This window comes from Thermobia domestica, unplaced genomic scaffold (assembly GCF_964235325.1).
Source record: "Thermobia domestica unplaced genomic scaffold, izTheDome1.hap1.1 HAP1_SCAFFOLD_724, whole genome shotgun sequence".
Taxonomy (NCBI): Eukaryota; Metazoa; Arthropoda; class Insecta; order Zygentoma; family Lepismatidae; genus Thermobia; species Thermobia domestica.
The window spans coordinates 5971-23196 of record NW_027656434.1 but is presented as its reverse complement, the minus strand read 5'-3'; the positions used below and the strand labels follow the sequence as shown (position 1 = coordinate 23196).

At 33.9% G+C, this 17226-nt stretch overlaps 1 protein-coding gene across 1 annotated transcript; it reads left to right on the top strand.

The window, feature by feature from the left end:
* Positions 1 to 6863: 6863 nt before the first annotated feature.
* On the top strand, positions 6864 to 16997 carry LOC145677240 (inducible metalloproteinase inhibitor protein-like; the record flags this gene model as incomplete). Its single annotated transcript, XM_081747838.1, is given in 5 exon segments — positions 6864 to 6904; positions 7512 to 7598; positions 11738 to 11794; positions 13347 to 13409; positions 16827 to 16997. Coding segments are annotated over 4 exon segments (361 nt in total), but the record flags the coding sequence as incomplete, so codon positions are not given.
* Between the last annotated feature and the right edge of the window lie 229 nt (positions 16998 to 17226).

Genomic DNA, 17226 nt, shown 5'->3' with positions numbered 1-17226 from the left:
CTTAAAAATATTGTATGGCTATAGTTTTGAAGGTAGTTTCAGCCACCGAAATAATTATCAATACGATCAGAGGATCCGATAAGATTTACTTTGAAAATAACTATTCATTCGTGTATTATTTGAAAATAAGTATCATTTATAGATCATATCGAGGGATTACCCTTAGGTTTCTTAGAAGCATGCAGTAATCTTTTGATCTGTATATAATTTATATGATTATGACATTCACGTGTTTCATGTCGTTCAGGTAAAAAATTACTTGTTGATATATAGTAACATATATGTTGTTTTCTTAATCATATATATTCACAAATCGCTACAAATGTCTGTTGCCAAGCTAAGACAAGTAATATGTCATCTCAGTTTACCCGCGACTAGACGAGGCTTAATATCTAACTCATCGTGGAGTCCAAGGGGTTTTATGAGTCTTTGTAATGTACCGTTTTGAAAAGTTTGTTTAAGGCTTACACTTTAGTTTCGTCTCGAAGTATCATAAATCACATGCCCGTACGTGAACGACTCTCGGGAATTCGCTGCACTCGTATTTGCGTATTCTTTCTTTTATTCATTTTTATGATTTTTATTGTTTCGGGGTCCCTCTAGTCAACTACGCATTGCCGTTCAGTTTTTCCACAATTCTGAATTGACACTTTTTGTACTCCACCTCCCGCTCTACACAAAAAATACAAAGTTGGTTTTGTATTCAGGGAATTCTGATGTGCAGCAAAGAATGTAGGTATACTATCCTCCTTTCTGGTCGAATGTTTGTCAAAGTAAGTACCTGTAGTCTCTTCTAAACAGATTAATAAATAAATCCACAGAAAACTTCCTCAGACGAAAAAAGACACTAATTTTGGCTCTTCATTAATTGTCCTTGTCTTTCTTTATTTTTCCTTTCCTTTCTGTTTTTTAACATACCAAACTTTCTGTTTTCTTCCATTAACGTTTTTTTTTGTCTGATGTGTAAAATAGTTCCAGCTTTTATACTTTTTACCTCACCCTTTCTAGCGTAAAATCAAGTTGTTTGCAACAGTCATGCAATTTATTCATTCTTACATTTATTTCACCCACACCGAGGATTGACAGAGGTTAATTTGGTACAACTGTCATTTCCCATAAAATGTCTAATCCAATTCATCGATTTAACTATAATCTATACATTTACAACCTAGCTTTAAAGCCAACAAGGAAGATTCTTTCTTGCTTTATCGGCACGCTGTACACCATCCTCATCAACATTATTCCCCGCCCTGTGGGGAATTACGAACTTATTTAAATTTATTCTAAGACAGCGTTTAATTGAAAAATCAAGACAAAGGGGAAAAAACTAATAGGTCAACTAAGTTAAAAACTGGAGTAAACAATTTGTAAAGTGTTTTAACACTGAGGTTTCTCATTCCTCTCATAGGCGGAAACTGTTACCATACTTGTCATGTAAAGATTTCTTGAAATACATATCTCATTTCTTCGTTTTCAGTTTAGCATAATATAAGCACATAAAGGGTAATGAATAACTATATAACTAGCTATTTGTTTATCTACTCGACAGTTATCAATATACGAAATATCCACTTGATTTATACAATGACGGAGTAATTAATTTCGCTTGCTATTTAAATCGCACCAGAGTGTTTATCTCCTTTTTAACTTTCATTGAGACACGCATACCTTCGTATATTTTATTTATATTATGAAGAATGGAACCTGCAGGGGTTAAGAGCTATTTATTATTTAATAACAGCTCTATTACTTTCCATAAAGTTATTACTTTGCACAACCACGATAAAGCGATGAAATGGACTGAATTTAAAACAATAAGTGAGCATGTAAATTACCTAATAAAGAATTGTGAAATATGTATATAATACCTACTAAGTTTCCTTACCTTTTTCCACCTGTCTTATATTACTATTACTATTAATTTTCTACTTGAGTTTTAAGTATTACAAACCTAACATCTCTTAAGTCTGTCTCCGATAAAATTTAACAACTTTTGGAATATTTCTTTTTTCAACCGTTATTCTACTGCCAGGGCCGTAACTAATGAGTGGCAGGAGGGGAACTGCCCCCAAGGGAAGCTTCCCACCGTTCAATGAGGGGCACTTTAAGACAAAAGTTTCTTACTCTATATACGATACGAACATGAAACTCTAAATGAAGCATCGAACATTTTCTTACATTACATAAACAAAACAGCACACAAAAGATAAATAAAGCAAAAGTTAGTCGTGGGCTCATTTCAGTAAAAAATATCTACTATTAGGGACGCTACAAATAATATTCATTCCTACGGCTTTGAGAATTATCAACATTATCCCCTTATTTAATTTGTCATGTATGGAACGGACCCAGGGGCGTGCGGGGGACCCACAGGCTCTGGAGGCCCACGATGAATAAGAAAATGATTGAAAGAAGAGGCCTTCTTTTGAATTTTGCGGGAAGGCAAAAAACAACACTTTCTACGTGGCCCAAACATTAATGCTTGCCCTCCAGAAAAAATCAAAGTTACGGTGCTGTCCACTGCCCTCGTTCTTAACAATACCTGTTCTGTTAACGAACTTTTGCATTTCTCTTTTTACTGCAATTATAAAAAAATACTGTTATTTGACGAAAGCAAAGCAAAAAATAAATGTAGTCTGCTCTCATTTATTTCATTAAAGCGATTCTAAATTACCTTACGTTTCTCTAAATATTTACAAACCGAAATATTTATGTCTATTTTCATTAAATAATATTACTGACATGGAAAGTTCCACAGCATCCAGGGATTACCCTTCATCTGGGCTTATTATGATCAGATGAGCTTATGAAACAGATGAGCTTATTACTTACACGATAAACTCGTTTTGCTAGATTTTGACTAACCTCCTGGAAATTTGATGTCATCTATTCGAATCTTTTTAAGAATCATGGATGCCTTACTCTCATAATGTTGTTTGTTTTGCTACATGTCCCTCTATTCACTGCAAGATGGAGAATTTAGTGTATTTGCTAGATCCATTTTCAATTTACATGGTGCTCTATGGCACTAATTGCGTAATTTGAGCCCACTTACTGATGAGTTTCAGTACCTTGCCGCATACATTTCCCATTTTTGCATTATTCCGTCTTGTAGAATGTATTTCTAAATATAATAGTAATGTTTTACTCCCATGGGATTCCTAGTTATCTACTAGACTTTTTTCTTCTATACATTTTTATGCTACTGGCTTGTTGGGGATTACTCCTCTTATTTTCCTACGACATGTTTCGAAACGCTTATTTATGGTGTAAATGTACTTACTAAGGGCAATAGCTGCTCAAAAGACACTTATCTTAGACACGACTTAATTCTATCATTCATTAGGTGTTTAACTTATTTCTGTATTTTATCTGTTTCCATTACTATGCCTGCACACCCACACAACCCTATTTCTGTGTATAGATAATCACAATACATTTAATCTACATTACAGACACTTATTTTGTGACGTTCTTCTCTATTCGAGTTAGAAGGAATAACAGTTTGCTAATGTTAATGTAATAACTTAAAAGAAATATTTGTAAAAAGATAAAGAGAATGACTAAGAAAGTGGGACACAGTTTCCGTGTTTGCACAGTTCTGAACACTTTACAAAAGGCAAATGTTCTTTTATATTAAAATAAACCATTTTGTCCGAACGAAATTTATGGAAACCCTTTTAATGTACAGTTCTTCTGTTGTTTAAGGAACAACTTAAACATTTGTTTCAATTGAAGATTCTTCTCTTGCGCGTCATAATTATGTAAAGGAACAGTTCGCAAAATAAGAGTGTGCAAAAGAATGCTGTTGTTTATGTGATGAAGTATGGAAACTACATAGATTCTCAGTCATCAAGACATGAGTCAATGTTGTTCCTTAACGAAGAAACGACACTAAGCTCTGACTTTCGAAATTGAAGTGAATTCATCATCATCGTCATCATAGGTATTCTGCCTTTATTGGCAGGTCACTTGCCGCAACTGAGAAACTTCCATTCTCCATGGTCCTCCGACAACCTCTTCGTCTTTACGTATGATCTTTCAGTTTTAATATTATCCATCAATTGTAGTCTCCTTCGTCCCCTCCCCTTCCGTCCCGCCACCCTACCTTCTAGGACGTCCCTCATGATACAATCACTTCTTAGGAAATGTCCCAACCATTTTTCTTCCTCTTCCTAATAATATCTAAAATGTTTCTTTGTCAACCACCATTTCTAACACTCTCTCATTCGTTTTCCGCTCGACCCAAAAACTTCTTTGCATTCTTCTCCACACCCACATTTCGTAAGCTTCCAGTCGATTTTCGTCACCTTTACGTAATGTCCACGTTTCCGCCCCATACAGTACAACACTCCACACGAAGCATTTTATGAGTTTTTAAATCAACTTTTTATTCAAAGTCCCACAAAACAGACTTTTCTTCCTCCTAAATGCTTCTTTCGCCATTCCTATTCTTGCTTTTATTTCACGTCCGCACTTGATGTCATTACTAAGAATACTACCCTGGTATCGAAAACTATTCACTTTTCTATTTTCCCCCTTTCTGCTTTTATATTTGACACAGACCCCTTCGCTCCAATCACCATGGCTTTTGTCTTTCTAACATTTATTTTCATCCCATATTCTTCAAATCCCTCTCTCATTGTTTCTATTATTTTATTGATTTTCTTTTCAGATTCTGCAAAAAGCGCCATATTGTCTGCAAATCTTATACATCTAATTATTCTACCTCCTACCAAAATGCCATCATCATCATGTTGGCTCTTTTTCACTATCTCTTCTAGATAGACATTAAATAGTGTTGGCGAGAGGCAGTATTCTTGTCGAACTCCCCTTCCAATTGCACTCTCTTCCGTCAGTTCTTCCCCTATCCTAACACTTACTTGTTGGTTCATGTATAACTTTCTTATGAGTCTTCTATCTTTCCATTCCAACCCTAGCTTCGTTAGAACTCCCAACAACAATTTCCAATTCACGCGGTCAAAAGCCTTTTCTAGATCAATAAATGCAACATACACCTCTTTCCCTTTTTCTATAAATCTTTCACCGATCGCCCTTAATAATCGAATTGCATCTCTTGTGCCCTTGCCTCTTCTGAAACCGAACTGCTCCTCCTCAACATCTTTATTTGTTCTTTCATGCAACCTTCTGTTCAGTATTCGGAGCAGAATTTTAGCAGCATGAGATATGAGACTAATAGTTCTATAACCCTCACATCTCTTTGGGTTCGATTTCTTAGCCATCGGTATCATGATAGTTTTCAGAAAGTCTTTTGGCCATTCTCCTGTTTCATATATTTCATTGCATAGTCGCAACAATTTTTTTCCCTTGTCTCCTATATTTTTATTGAATTCGATTGGTATGTTATCTATTCCGGTTGCCTTTTCATTCCTAATCTCGGATATAGCCTTTTCAAAGTCATCCCGAAGAATACAAAATCCTTTATCATCCTCGCCTACTTCATTTTCTACTTCAACATTTAGGCTACACGGTCTATCCCTACTTTCATATAAGTCTTCAACGTATTCTTTCCACCTTCCTATGACCTCATTTCTCTCGCTGACTACCTTCCCATTCTTATTTTCTACTGCCATCATAATACCCCCTTGTTTCCTCCGAAATTCCATAGATTTCACCTCCTTGTACATTTCCTCACATTTTCCAACTCTTTCTAATTCTTGTATGTCCTCGCATTTTCTTTTGTAAAACTCCACCTGTTTCTCTTCGTAATTCGTTATTTAACTTTCTGTACATCTTTGTACTCTCTTCTGTATCAACCTGTTTCCACATCTTCCTCTCTGCAGAATTCTGTAAAATCCAAGAGTGTGCCATGCTAACAAAAGGTGACAGCCTCCTGGAAAACAAAGCACCCGTACACTACTCGAATGTTGGACTGTCAGATGCGCGACTCTTTGTATGAATTTCGTTATAGTACGCGTTTTCTTTTGAAGGCACACTACCTTCATTCCACCTCTTCCCAACCATTCAGTTATTTTCTAGGGACAAGTATTTCTGGCATGTTGCCACGCCACATTCTGAGGTGCAGTAATGGATTTTGAACCACAACACCTTACTTCACGTTCGGATCTATAACACAGCAACGGTGCAGAGTTACAAACTGTACATTACCACATGACCTACCTAGGTAGGCAGGATTACAAATGCAAAATTAAACCTCTCTACGATATGTGGAAGTGGGTCAGGGTAAAGGTTTCTCGCGCACCTCTCATTAGCCGGCAAATTTCAAAGAACTCTCACATGTGCAAATTACTCAGAAAATATTAATTTGCGACCCGCGGTTCATATTGGTCAGTTTGTTCCAAAGTACTTGTTGAATATCCCTTGCAAGGAATGCATCGAATTACCAGTCTCTCTGTATATATATGGGGTTAAATAATGGGAAATTGAGAGTTTAACCATAATATTTATATTTTTTCTATGTACAATATTTTAAATTGTTTACGTACAAATAAAAGGTAACGTAATTTATAAAGTTATTTATATTTAGAGTGTTATAGTAACGTGCATGAACATTTTATTATTTTCCAATACTAAAAGTATGTAATCATTCCTCAGAGTTGGTGTATAATAATGACATTAAGAGTCTGTTATAAACAATCAAAGCAGAAAGATATTATATTCAATCTGTTTATAAAATTATCGAAAATATTTATGTAGCCTTCCAAGGCAAGTATGTTATATTTTGATTCTTTGATTTACAAAACTAAAGAAAATGTAAAGGCATTCTTTGATTCCTGTTACTGCACACACACACACACACACACACACACACATATATATATATATATATATATATATATATATATATATATATATATATATATATGCATACTGAAAAATGAAAACGAAAACACCACTTATTCAAGTAACGATAATGAGAAACGTAAGTTGAGTTGATTGTTATTCGGTGTATATTTCACTTAGGAAAGCATGCTTATGAATAGTTATGTACCCATAAGTTTGTTTTAGTAATATTGCATAATATTGGAGATTATGAAGATTTCCAATTAAGAAAATTAGAAAAAAATAATAATTAGATATAAATATTTTAAAAATATTTAATATAGATCAAACATTATAGTGAGAGAAATTTTATTATCTGTGGTTCTATTTTCATATACATCTACGTAAATAGTATATGTTGTGCTTTAAAAAAGACGAATCTTTAATATGCTTTTGTAATGTACAATCACATTTAGAAAAGTATAGATTAGAAAAGTATTAGAAAAGTACAGATAATTACAATTGCGCTTCAAGTTTTTGTCTATTTTGCTAATTAGATTAAATTAGGTTTCTGAAAGGTTCATAATATTTCTTTCATGAAATAGATTATAATGCATTATATAATACCATTAGTGCAATACGTTATAATTGCTTATAATATGTTCACGAATATGTTATTGAGTTTAAAATTTATCAAACACTACTCAATTAGTTACGATGTGGTACACTTACCATAAAAAAATTAATAAACAAAATGCTTTTTTTAGGTAAAAGAACAGTGGAAATGAGAGTCAGAATCGTAATTGGTCTTTTTATGTTACTCAAATGGGAAGTATATCAATCCAGTGCTTCAGGTACATTATTTTCTTTCATTTAAAGTGTGATCGACTTTTATATATTAGAATTAAATTTCGGGATTTTCATAGGATTATGAGTGTTTACATAACTTCAAGGTCGTTTACTGAAGAAATAAAGGGCTACAATTCTTTGTCTCTTCTTAGTGAGTGTACATAATTAGTTTGTGAACATTACTACGTGTTTTCTTTATCTCATATTTTTTTTCAAAATGAATTTCTGGCTGTTTTCTCCAAATCATATACCTACTTTTTCGGAAGTTGAAAAGTAAGATCTTTGCAGAAAAGTAACGTTCTTTCTTTAGAAACTCTTATGAAACACTACTTAATTTCAATACATTAAAAGAAAACACACACATATATGCGAGTATACATATGATGCCAGTATGATAATGAGATCATTATGTGTCTGGATCAAGTAGCAAATTGACTAGCTGTAAATGTTAAAATCTGGGGACATTTATAGTGCTGCTTACTTGAGATTTTTATTACTGTAGAGTATTTAATATACGTATATATACATGTATGTATGTAACATAATTTTCATATATGTAATATATAAGATATTTTTAGCACAATAATTTCTTGCTTTTACTGTAGAAGAACATTTGAATTGGATTGAACATTTATTTTACTAGAGCTTGTGATTTTGTAAACACTGAAATTACGATAGAATTGATGAGTAATATTCTGCAACGACGTGAGTAGTGCGATGAAGTGACAGAAGGAGACGTATTAAGAATCAATAAAAATGACTAAGAATCAATAATTGTGAAACTAATACAAATAATCAAAAAATACTTGCACTCATTTGCAATGATATAAACAATCAAATGAGGAGATTATTTTCGGTCTGTCGGAACTTATGTCCTTAATATAGGAAGTAATCGAGGACGGCTGTGAACCTACATAACAGCGGAAGTGAGTATTATGTAATTCTGATAAATTATCTGATGATTCATTAACCAAAGTCATAAACTGTATATGATTGCTGAGATGTGAAAGAAACATAATATTAGCATTATGAAAGAAGACAAGACGACGCGATCCGTTTGTGCTCAGATAATTTCGAACGCCACAATGGCGTGTATTCTTGTAGATTTGTCTTTTCACTTCTTTTTTAAATAACTGTTTATATTGAGTTAATTATTGGGAAAAGCCCTGCCTCTCAAGAAAACCACGCATGGTTTATACACATCAAGAGAAATTAAACTTAACATAAAATAATTAAAACAAACCAATTAATAAACATAAAAGAGACAATGACTGAATGAAAAGAGAAATATATAATGAAGGAACTCTAGGTTAGTACCTGACGTCAATATTAATATCATACTTATACTCTTCCTTTGAGAGAAAGGTCAGGGAAAAGTAAATACCGTTCTTAATGTTTATCAATAGCATTTAGAGTAGACTTTATCTGTGTTTGGATTGTGTGTTGAATCAACTCTCTACTTGGAAATCTTTCTAACTTAAATCCAAAAGTTCTAGATATTCAGAAAGAAAACCAATCTTCAGATACAGCAAAACTACATAAATTAACATCCAGCGAAAATACTTTTAAATAATGTAAACCATGAGAAGGTAAAAGTTGAAGTGCTAATTCGAATGGATGAAAGCAGTCGAGTTGAATGAAATGATCACTGATTGAAATGATGAAGTTATTTCCTCCCAACAATTCTACCAAAATAGCTTGCATTTACGTAATGATTTATTAGTAGTGCAGAGTACTTAAACTAAACAAAGTAAAAGAATAAACATTGCTCAGAAAGAAAATCGTATTTTTCACACCAATAATATGATTAAATACGTCAACTTTCACTTCTGCATGACGTTTTAATCTTAGTAAGTGAGAAAACTGATATATTGTGTTATGTTTTAGATGTTTTCTATACACTTTCGTAGCATGTTGATCTAACAAGCACTCGATCTTTAAAGAGCTTCTTTAAAAAACAAATTCTGTCTTGTTAAATTCCAATGATTCGTCGAAGGGCTAGAGAGGTCTAAAATTCTTGTCGGTGAAGAAAATCAGCTGAAAATTAAACGAAATTGACAATAAAACTACGTATTGGACGTCATTCTTGACTTTAATTTAGTACGAGTTGAGCAATAACGTTTTAAACAAAGAGATCAAATATTGCTGAGGTCTGTAAAAGAAAAAATAATGATTGTAACGAGGTTTGTTATATGACACCTCCTGTTTTAGTGTTCGAAATTACATCTTCCAACAAACTTCGTCGATTTTCCTTTCCTTTAGCTAATTTACACCTACTTAAATAGCTTGTGTGTTTAGATAATAATAATAATAATTATTATTATCATACATAGGGTGAGCCCAGAAACAGTACCAGGTTTCAAATTAGTGTAAATTTAATATGCGAAGGAATATTTTCCTGAAATTTTGAACAGTGATACATAAACTCAAAAAGATTTTGTAGCAATAATTGAAAGCACAAACACTCGATGTGCGCGCCACTTCTAACGCGAGAAATATCGAGGCCGTAATCTAGCTCCAACAACACGTTGTGAAGCATATCCGGTGTATGGAGTTGACAGCATCACAGATGCATTCTTGGAGATCGTTCAGAGTTGCGGGTAGTGGAGGTGCATACACTTTGTCCTTCACAAATCCCAACAGAAAGAAGTTACAAACAGTGAGGTCAGGTGATCTTGGAGGCCACTTGCAAAGAACTTGATCATTGACTCCGGCGCGCCCTATCCATCGGTTTGGGAGGTTCTCGTTTAGAAACCTGCGTACAGCACGATGCCAGTGTGGCGGCGCTCCATTTTGTTGTAGAACGAAGTCGTCTATCTCTGTATTACTAAGTTGCGGAATCAACCAATTACGTAGGTATGCTAAGTAACTTTCACCTGCAATTATTTGTTCTAGAAAGAAGAACGGATCGTGCACCCGACGCTCGGATACTGCACAAAAAGCATTGATTTTCGGTGAGACACGGTCCACATTTACAGTTGCATAAGGATTCTGGGTTATCCATATCCTTACATTGTGTCTATTCACCTTTCCACTTAAGTAAAATGTCGCCTCATCGCTGAAAATGATCTTCGTCAGAAAGTTTTCGTCGTCCTCCATGAAATTTTGCATAGTCTCACAGAACTCAGGGCGCTTTACCTTGTCTTGTGGGTATAACTTCTGAACCAACTGCAGTCGGTATGGGTAACACCGCAAACGCTTGCGTAAGATCTTGCTTACTGTTGTTTGTGGCATCTGCAATGCTCTGCTAGCTTTACGTGTAGGCTTCTGTGGGCTGTATACAAATGCTTCTCTTACGCGCTCCACAGTTTCCTCGAAGACTGGACGTCGCCTGAATGTTTTTTTCGATCACAAATGCACCCCATCTCAATAAACGCTCTATGCCACTTCACAATAGATTTGTCGGTGGGTGGATCAGCATTAAATTGTCGTTTGAAATCACGCTGCACTCTCACAAAACTGCTTGTTTTAACAAATTGTAAAACGCACCAGCTTCGTTGCTGTGGGGTGAAGGCCATATTCGATGTTAATGCCCTCTAGCTGGCCTGGTCAGAACTAGGATACTGAAAAGATAGATGGGAAAATACTTTGAGTTTATTGAGCTCTGTACAAGATGTCATGTAAATATTCAATTAAATGTTGGGGGCCTGGTGGCTCAGTGGCAGAGCGTTCACGTTCACATGCTTCGGGTCACTGGTTCGATCCCAGCTCCCGCCGTGTGTACTTTGTGGTGGACAAACGCCGTGCTCGTGGATTTTCTCGGGGTTCTCCGTTTCCTCCCACTTTCTTCATTCCACCATTTCACTCATCTCTAATCATCACCGTCTCCTTTAGCCTAACCAGCATAACTGTGGGACGTAAAACTTAAATATTTCATTTCATTTTTTTCAATTAAATGTTAATTATATGGCACTTTAAACTCAGACACTGTTTCTGTGCTCACGCTGTATATATACGTGTATATATATGAGTATGAAATCATTATGTTTCTGGAACAAATAGCAAATTTGCTACCTGGAATTGGTAAAATCGGTAGACGTTTATAGGGCCGCTTACTTCAGATTGTTATTAACGTAGAGTATCTAATATATTTTACTTATATAAACCGTAGGGAAACATTCACATTCTATGTTATATTTTTCAGATCTTTCTCTCATGGCGGGAATATTATTTGGTATCAGTAAGGAACTGCCGAATGGGGGTATGTAGTCAAGCTGTAGTTTTGAAATAGTTGTTTAGTATGTGCCGTGAGATTTGAGGCGTGTAGTTTTACTCAAAATTTAATCTCATTTTTGCACCTTATTTCTTGGTAAGAACTCAAAGTAAATTTTCAGTATTTATGTATATATTAGATGTTGTAAAGAAGTAATATTTTGTAATACAGATTCTACCCTTATCGACGGAGGATGCCACATATCACATATCATAACTGTTACCTGTCAATTTATTAAGGACATCCCAAATAATGACCATACAAAGTAATATATGTTCGTAATCGCATCTATAATTTTTTTTTCAAATTCAGATGTAGATAGAAAACATCCCATAAGGTGCAAACATTACTCTTTAATGAAAATTTCTTCATCATCTGTGGTAATCACAGATAAATTTCTGCCTCATAGAACTATATAAATAATTATGCGCTCAACTTTGAAATTCGGTAATATTGGAATAACAGGTTAGATCCGTTATCCTCTCAAATATAATTGCTTTGCTCATTTGGATTGCAGAAATCAATAACAACACCAATTAATGGTATATTAGGAATATTTTGGTGCAACAGGCAACCTAATATGAAATGATCAATTATCGTTTCCTCCTCTATATACGGAAATAAATAACCGCTGAGCGGTCACACGGACATTCTAACACTATTCGAAGTAAAACGCTAAATATCTTTAGAAACCACTATGAGTTTAGTTGTACACATAAAGAATGTTCTCTGTTCTAGGTAACCATATGACAATCTGTTCACCATAGTGTACTGAAATAATTAATATTGTCTCTAACAGAATCTTAGGCACATACCAAGCCAATATGTAGAAGTTGCGAATATAATTCTTGAGCTTAAATGCAAAATATCCGATTAGTTTGCTTTGTTGTAAATCTAAGCAATACGATTACTATACGCTCATCGCCTTCCTATGTGTCGTCATACAGAGCAAATCTCAAGCTCATTTTAATGATTTTGATAGATAGTAGAATGTCGTTTTAAAGAAATCACAAGTGGAAAACTATAATTTGAACAGGAATTACTTTACCCTTTTGACATTTATTGTACATTTATCACATTTATTTTATATTTATTTTAACGTTTGAGTTATCCTTTTTTCAGAAATAATGTTTGTGGATACGTTTATCTTTCATCATTGCTAATGAAGTATTTGAAAGATATTTTCATGTGTAAAAAATACTTAAAGGAAAAGTAGAATATAGCATTTTCCCAGTTTGTTTAGTACCTATCCACTACATACTACGTCCACTACATATTTTAAAAGAGATGTAACACAGGAAAACTGCACACAGTATCATATTTATTTTGAAAATGGTCAATAGATATATAAAAATCACTAAGAATTTCTAATATTTGTGTTGAAATTTAAATTCAATTTTTTTATTTTTACTTATTTTAGCAAATGATTGTTCCTTTTTAAAGTACGAAATTTTATAGAGTAATGCTCTTTTAGTTTAACTTATGTTATGAAACAAGTACATGTATCCTCTTATATAACATCATCCTTTGGCTTTTAAAGGTAAACATTTAGAACATGACACAAATACTGCGAGGAAAGCCGTATACAGGGCTAAAAAGCCAGGTATGTCTGTAAATACTGTAACATAATATATTGTTTAAAGAACTTATATAATAAATGTGCACAACTTGATATTATATAGATTTAAATAATTACACCATTGGGTGGTTATATTTGACCTTTGTTAAACATACTTACATATGGTAGGCTATAAACCTAAAATTGTCTATGATACGTGAATCAAAATTACTAACAACATGTTAAAGGCTATTCCTAGTATTCCGAAACGTTACGACGTTTATTTTTAATTTGATCTGATTTTTTTTGCAAATACTCTGGAAGAAACGACTCAGTAAATAAAACATAAGTGTGGTAGATTTGATACAAAATGATTACAGAAAATTCTCATCAGTTTGTGTAGAACTGATTGTTAAATTTACTCACTATACGACAAATCTATGTGCCACATCTACATTTCACTCGACCTTCCGAAGGTCTGATAATGATCGGGAAGGAGGGAGAAGATCATCAGGTGTGTAACAGAATTTATTCAATTTTGATTGTGTTCTTTGAATGCCATGACAATTTGCATCACGAATACGTGGAGGAAGAACGTACACGTACAAAGAACTTCTCTTTACATGATTTCCGTCGTTTACATAATGGTCTTAGTCGAAAATGTCCATACATATGTGTGGACCGGAATATCCCAAACATTGCACCAGGACAATTAATCCATTCATGCGGCCTATGTGGTAGCCATTTTCAGTACAGCACAAGATTTTGATATTTTACCAAGCTCCTACATTCCAGGTATGGCATTGTGAAAGTTTTGTATGTTGGTAAAGATCAAAACGTACTAGATGTAAATTAGCTTTTTATTTAAGATATTTTTCCTCAATTGTATAATATCATTCATTCAGTATGTCTAACAGTTAAATTATTCTGTCGAGTTAGGAATTAATTCACTCCTCATTTATATAAAACATAATTTTCAACTTTACTAAGTCCTTATTTAATAACACCAGTGTGTGCGTCGCTAATTGTAACCTTTCTTTGTAATTAGCTTGCAATTCCATGCTTATGGAACCGTATAAAACAACTATACTTAGTGCACTTACTACCGTCATATGTGAAATAGATACATATTTGATCGATGGCCACTTAACATTTTGTTACTTGTGCATTTGCAAAAAAAAAAAAAAAAAAAAAAAGATAACTATTTAAAAAATCTAACATATCTAATTATACATATACAAGAGGGTTAGTTGAAAACAACAGGACTATCAATAGTATACGTTAAGAAGTAGGTAGTGCAAACACACAAATCAAGTTTGAAGCTTCGAAAACTGAATGGTATACATAAGTTTTCCCTCTCAGCTGGGTTTTGTCTACGAGCAAGGATAAGAAAGTGAGCAGTGTAAACGTGTTGTCATAGAGTAGCAAATGTGAAAATTGTGTAGCCATTAACTTGAAATTTCCAACTGGGTGTGTGAAACTGTTCAAATATGATTATAGTGATAATACGATATCACGTGCTTAATATTCTTCAGCTGGGAACATGAGGACGTCGAAGGTGGCGGAAGTTCTGCTCATCCTGTCGCAGCAACAACAATGAAAAATATGGCTACAGTCACTGGGATTATTCAGTAAGATTGCAGGCTCAGCGTTCAAATGGTAGCAGACATGGTAAACATCGGTACAGAGTCTGTCCAAAGAATTCTGCATGGTCGTTTGGATACATACAAAATATGGGCTTGAATGAAACCGAAAAAACTTACACAGAAGCAGAAAGACTAGCGGAAGCATGAGTGTAGGAACAGAATGAATCTTTCTGTAAGTAGATCTGGACTCATTAACGAAGATTTTCATGAGATGTGGTTCGTTTAGTATAATCCTGAAACAAAAAGGCAATCCATGAAATCGAAAAGTCCTCCACCACGGCGATTGAAAATGAAATCAAGAAAAAATCCAACGTAGAGGTCACTCTCATTGTGGTCTTTGATATCAATGTCCAACTCCTGTTCGAGCTGACATCATCAGGTCATACATTAAATAAGTAGTTTGTTCACCGTTTTTGGTGAATTGCAAGAAAGTGTGATAAGAAGCTTCTCATGCAAAAATGAAATGAATGGATTGCAGATCACTGCAACGACCCCTGTTATACAGTTTTGACCGAAAGCTGTTACTGATAGCTATGAAGACTCTAGTGTTCGAACACCTACCTTACTCACTGGAGTTATAGAGTTTTTCCTCTTTCCTAGAATGAAGAATGTTTGGTTCCAATATTTAGCAGCATAGAAAAAACAGTAAGAGGTAGCTAGTAAGGTCTTCATTAGATGAATTCAGCATCCGAGGCCAGGTTCTATCTACGATCTTATTCTTCTATTGAAACCAGTAGTAATAGATGAACTACTTAAATCTTGAGTATTGAATTCGCATAGCTTGGATATCTTAGTTTCACATCATGAAAGGACATTCACTTGTCTGTTAGGAAAAGCACTGAAATCATTATATTTTTGAATTATTATTGGTAAAAATACATTTCTACCATATTTATTGTATGTCTTTAACTTAAAAGCATGGAATATCCTTAATTGTAATGAACGTCTCAAAGCTGGTGCTCTTATTTTTATATACTAATAATATTTTACCAAAATAACTTTACCAGAATTCAGTATAGTAGGTCAGGTAAGGAAATTTGACAAAATATAATTTATAGAAGATTGGATAATGAATAGTAACATCGTAGCAAGCTATTCTATCTAAAATAGCAAGTAAACTATCGAATGGTTAAAGAAATAATGGGGTTCTTATCAAACCAATAGTACTTTCCAAACTAGGTCAGCATAATCTGGGTCTAAGATTACGTTGGTAAAAATGTTGACATACATCGATTATGGATACACGGTTCAATATTATCCTGTCATAAATAGCCCATTTACTTATAATTTAGCAAAAAATATTATACATGTGTAAACCGATTCAGATGAACCTGTTAAAATTATTACATTATTTAGTGATACGAAATAACCATATATACAAAAGTCGAGAATTCACTATAGGTGCTCTGAGTTATCTTCCATAAAAACATATTTTGATATCTATCTACTTTGTTCAAATTAATTATTACCTCTTTTTAACGTTGAGCTTGCATTACTTATTAACAATGTCTATATTCTTCTAAGTTATATCTTCAAAATTTGCTGTATAGTTTACTAGTTATAACTTAAAAGGGTAACGGTATTTTGGCCAAATGCATTTTTGGTCTGACTAGTGTTCTAAAGTAGAGGAATATTACTTATGATGAGAAATTCAACATACTGAATTTAGCAACAAACCACAAATAATATACTTGCTTCGAACGTAAATACTGATAGTATTTTAGAAGTATCCCTATCAATCTTATAAAAATAATAAATGTGCGCTTTATTATGTGATGTTTTAAATGAAATACACCTTTCTTCTTCCCTTGATCAGTATGCGGGATCAACGAACATTTTGATGAATGCAAAGGCCATTGTCAACCAACTTGCAAGACCAGATATACTTATAAATGTCAACCACGATGTGAAATAGGATGTGTTTGTAACGACGGATACATACGTAGTGATGAGACCTTGAAATGCATTAAAGTAGAGGAGTGTACAGGTGAATAACGTAGATTTAGTTATTCTTTTAAAACTCATTTTCAAATTTCACTTGGAACATACTATTCTGCTCTTAACCCGGGAACACATAACGGGGTGCTACCACACCCCAGTAGGTGTTCGAAGAAGAAGTAAAGAATGATATGGAAGAGGTGGTGATGTTATCCATAGTATTCTAAATATACTTCCTGCTTGTTCTGTAGAAGTGTGTTTAGTATCGTGCAGTGCGC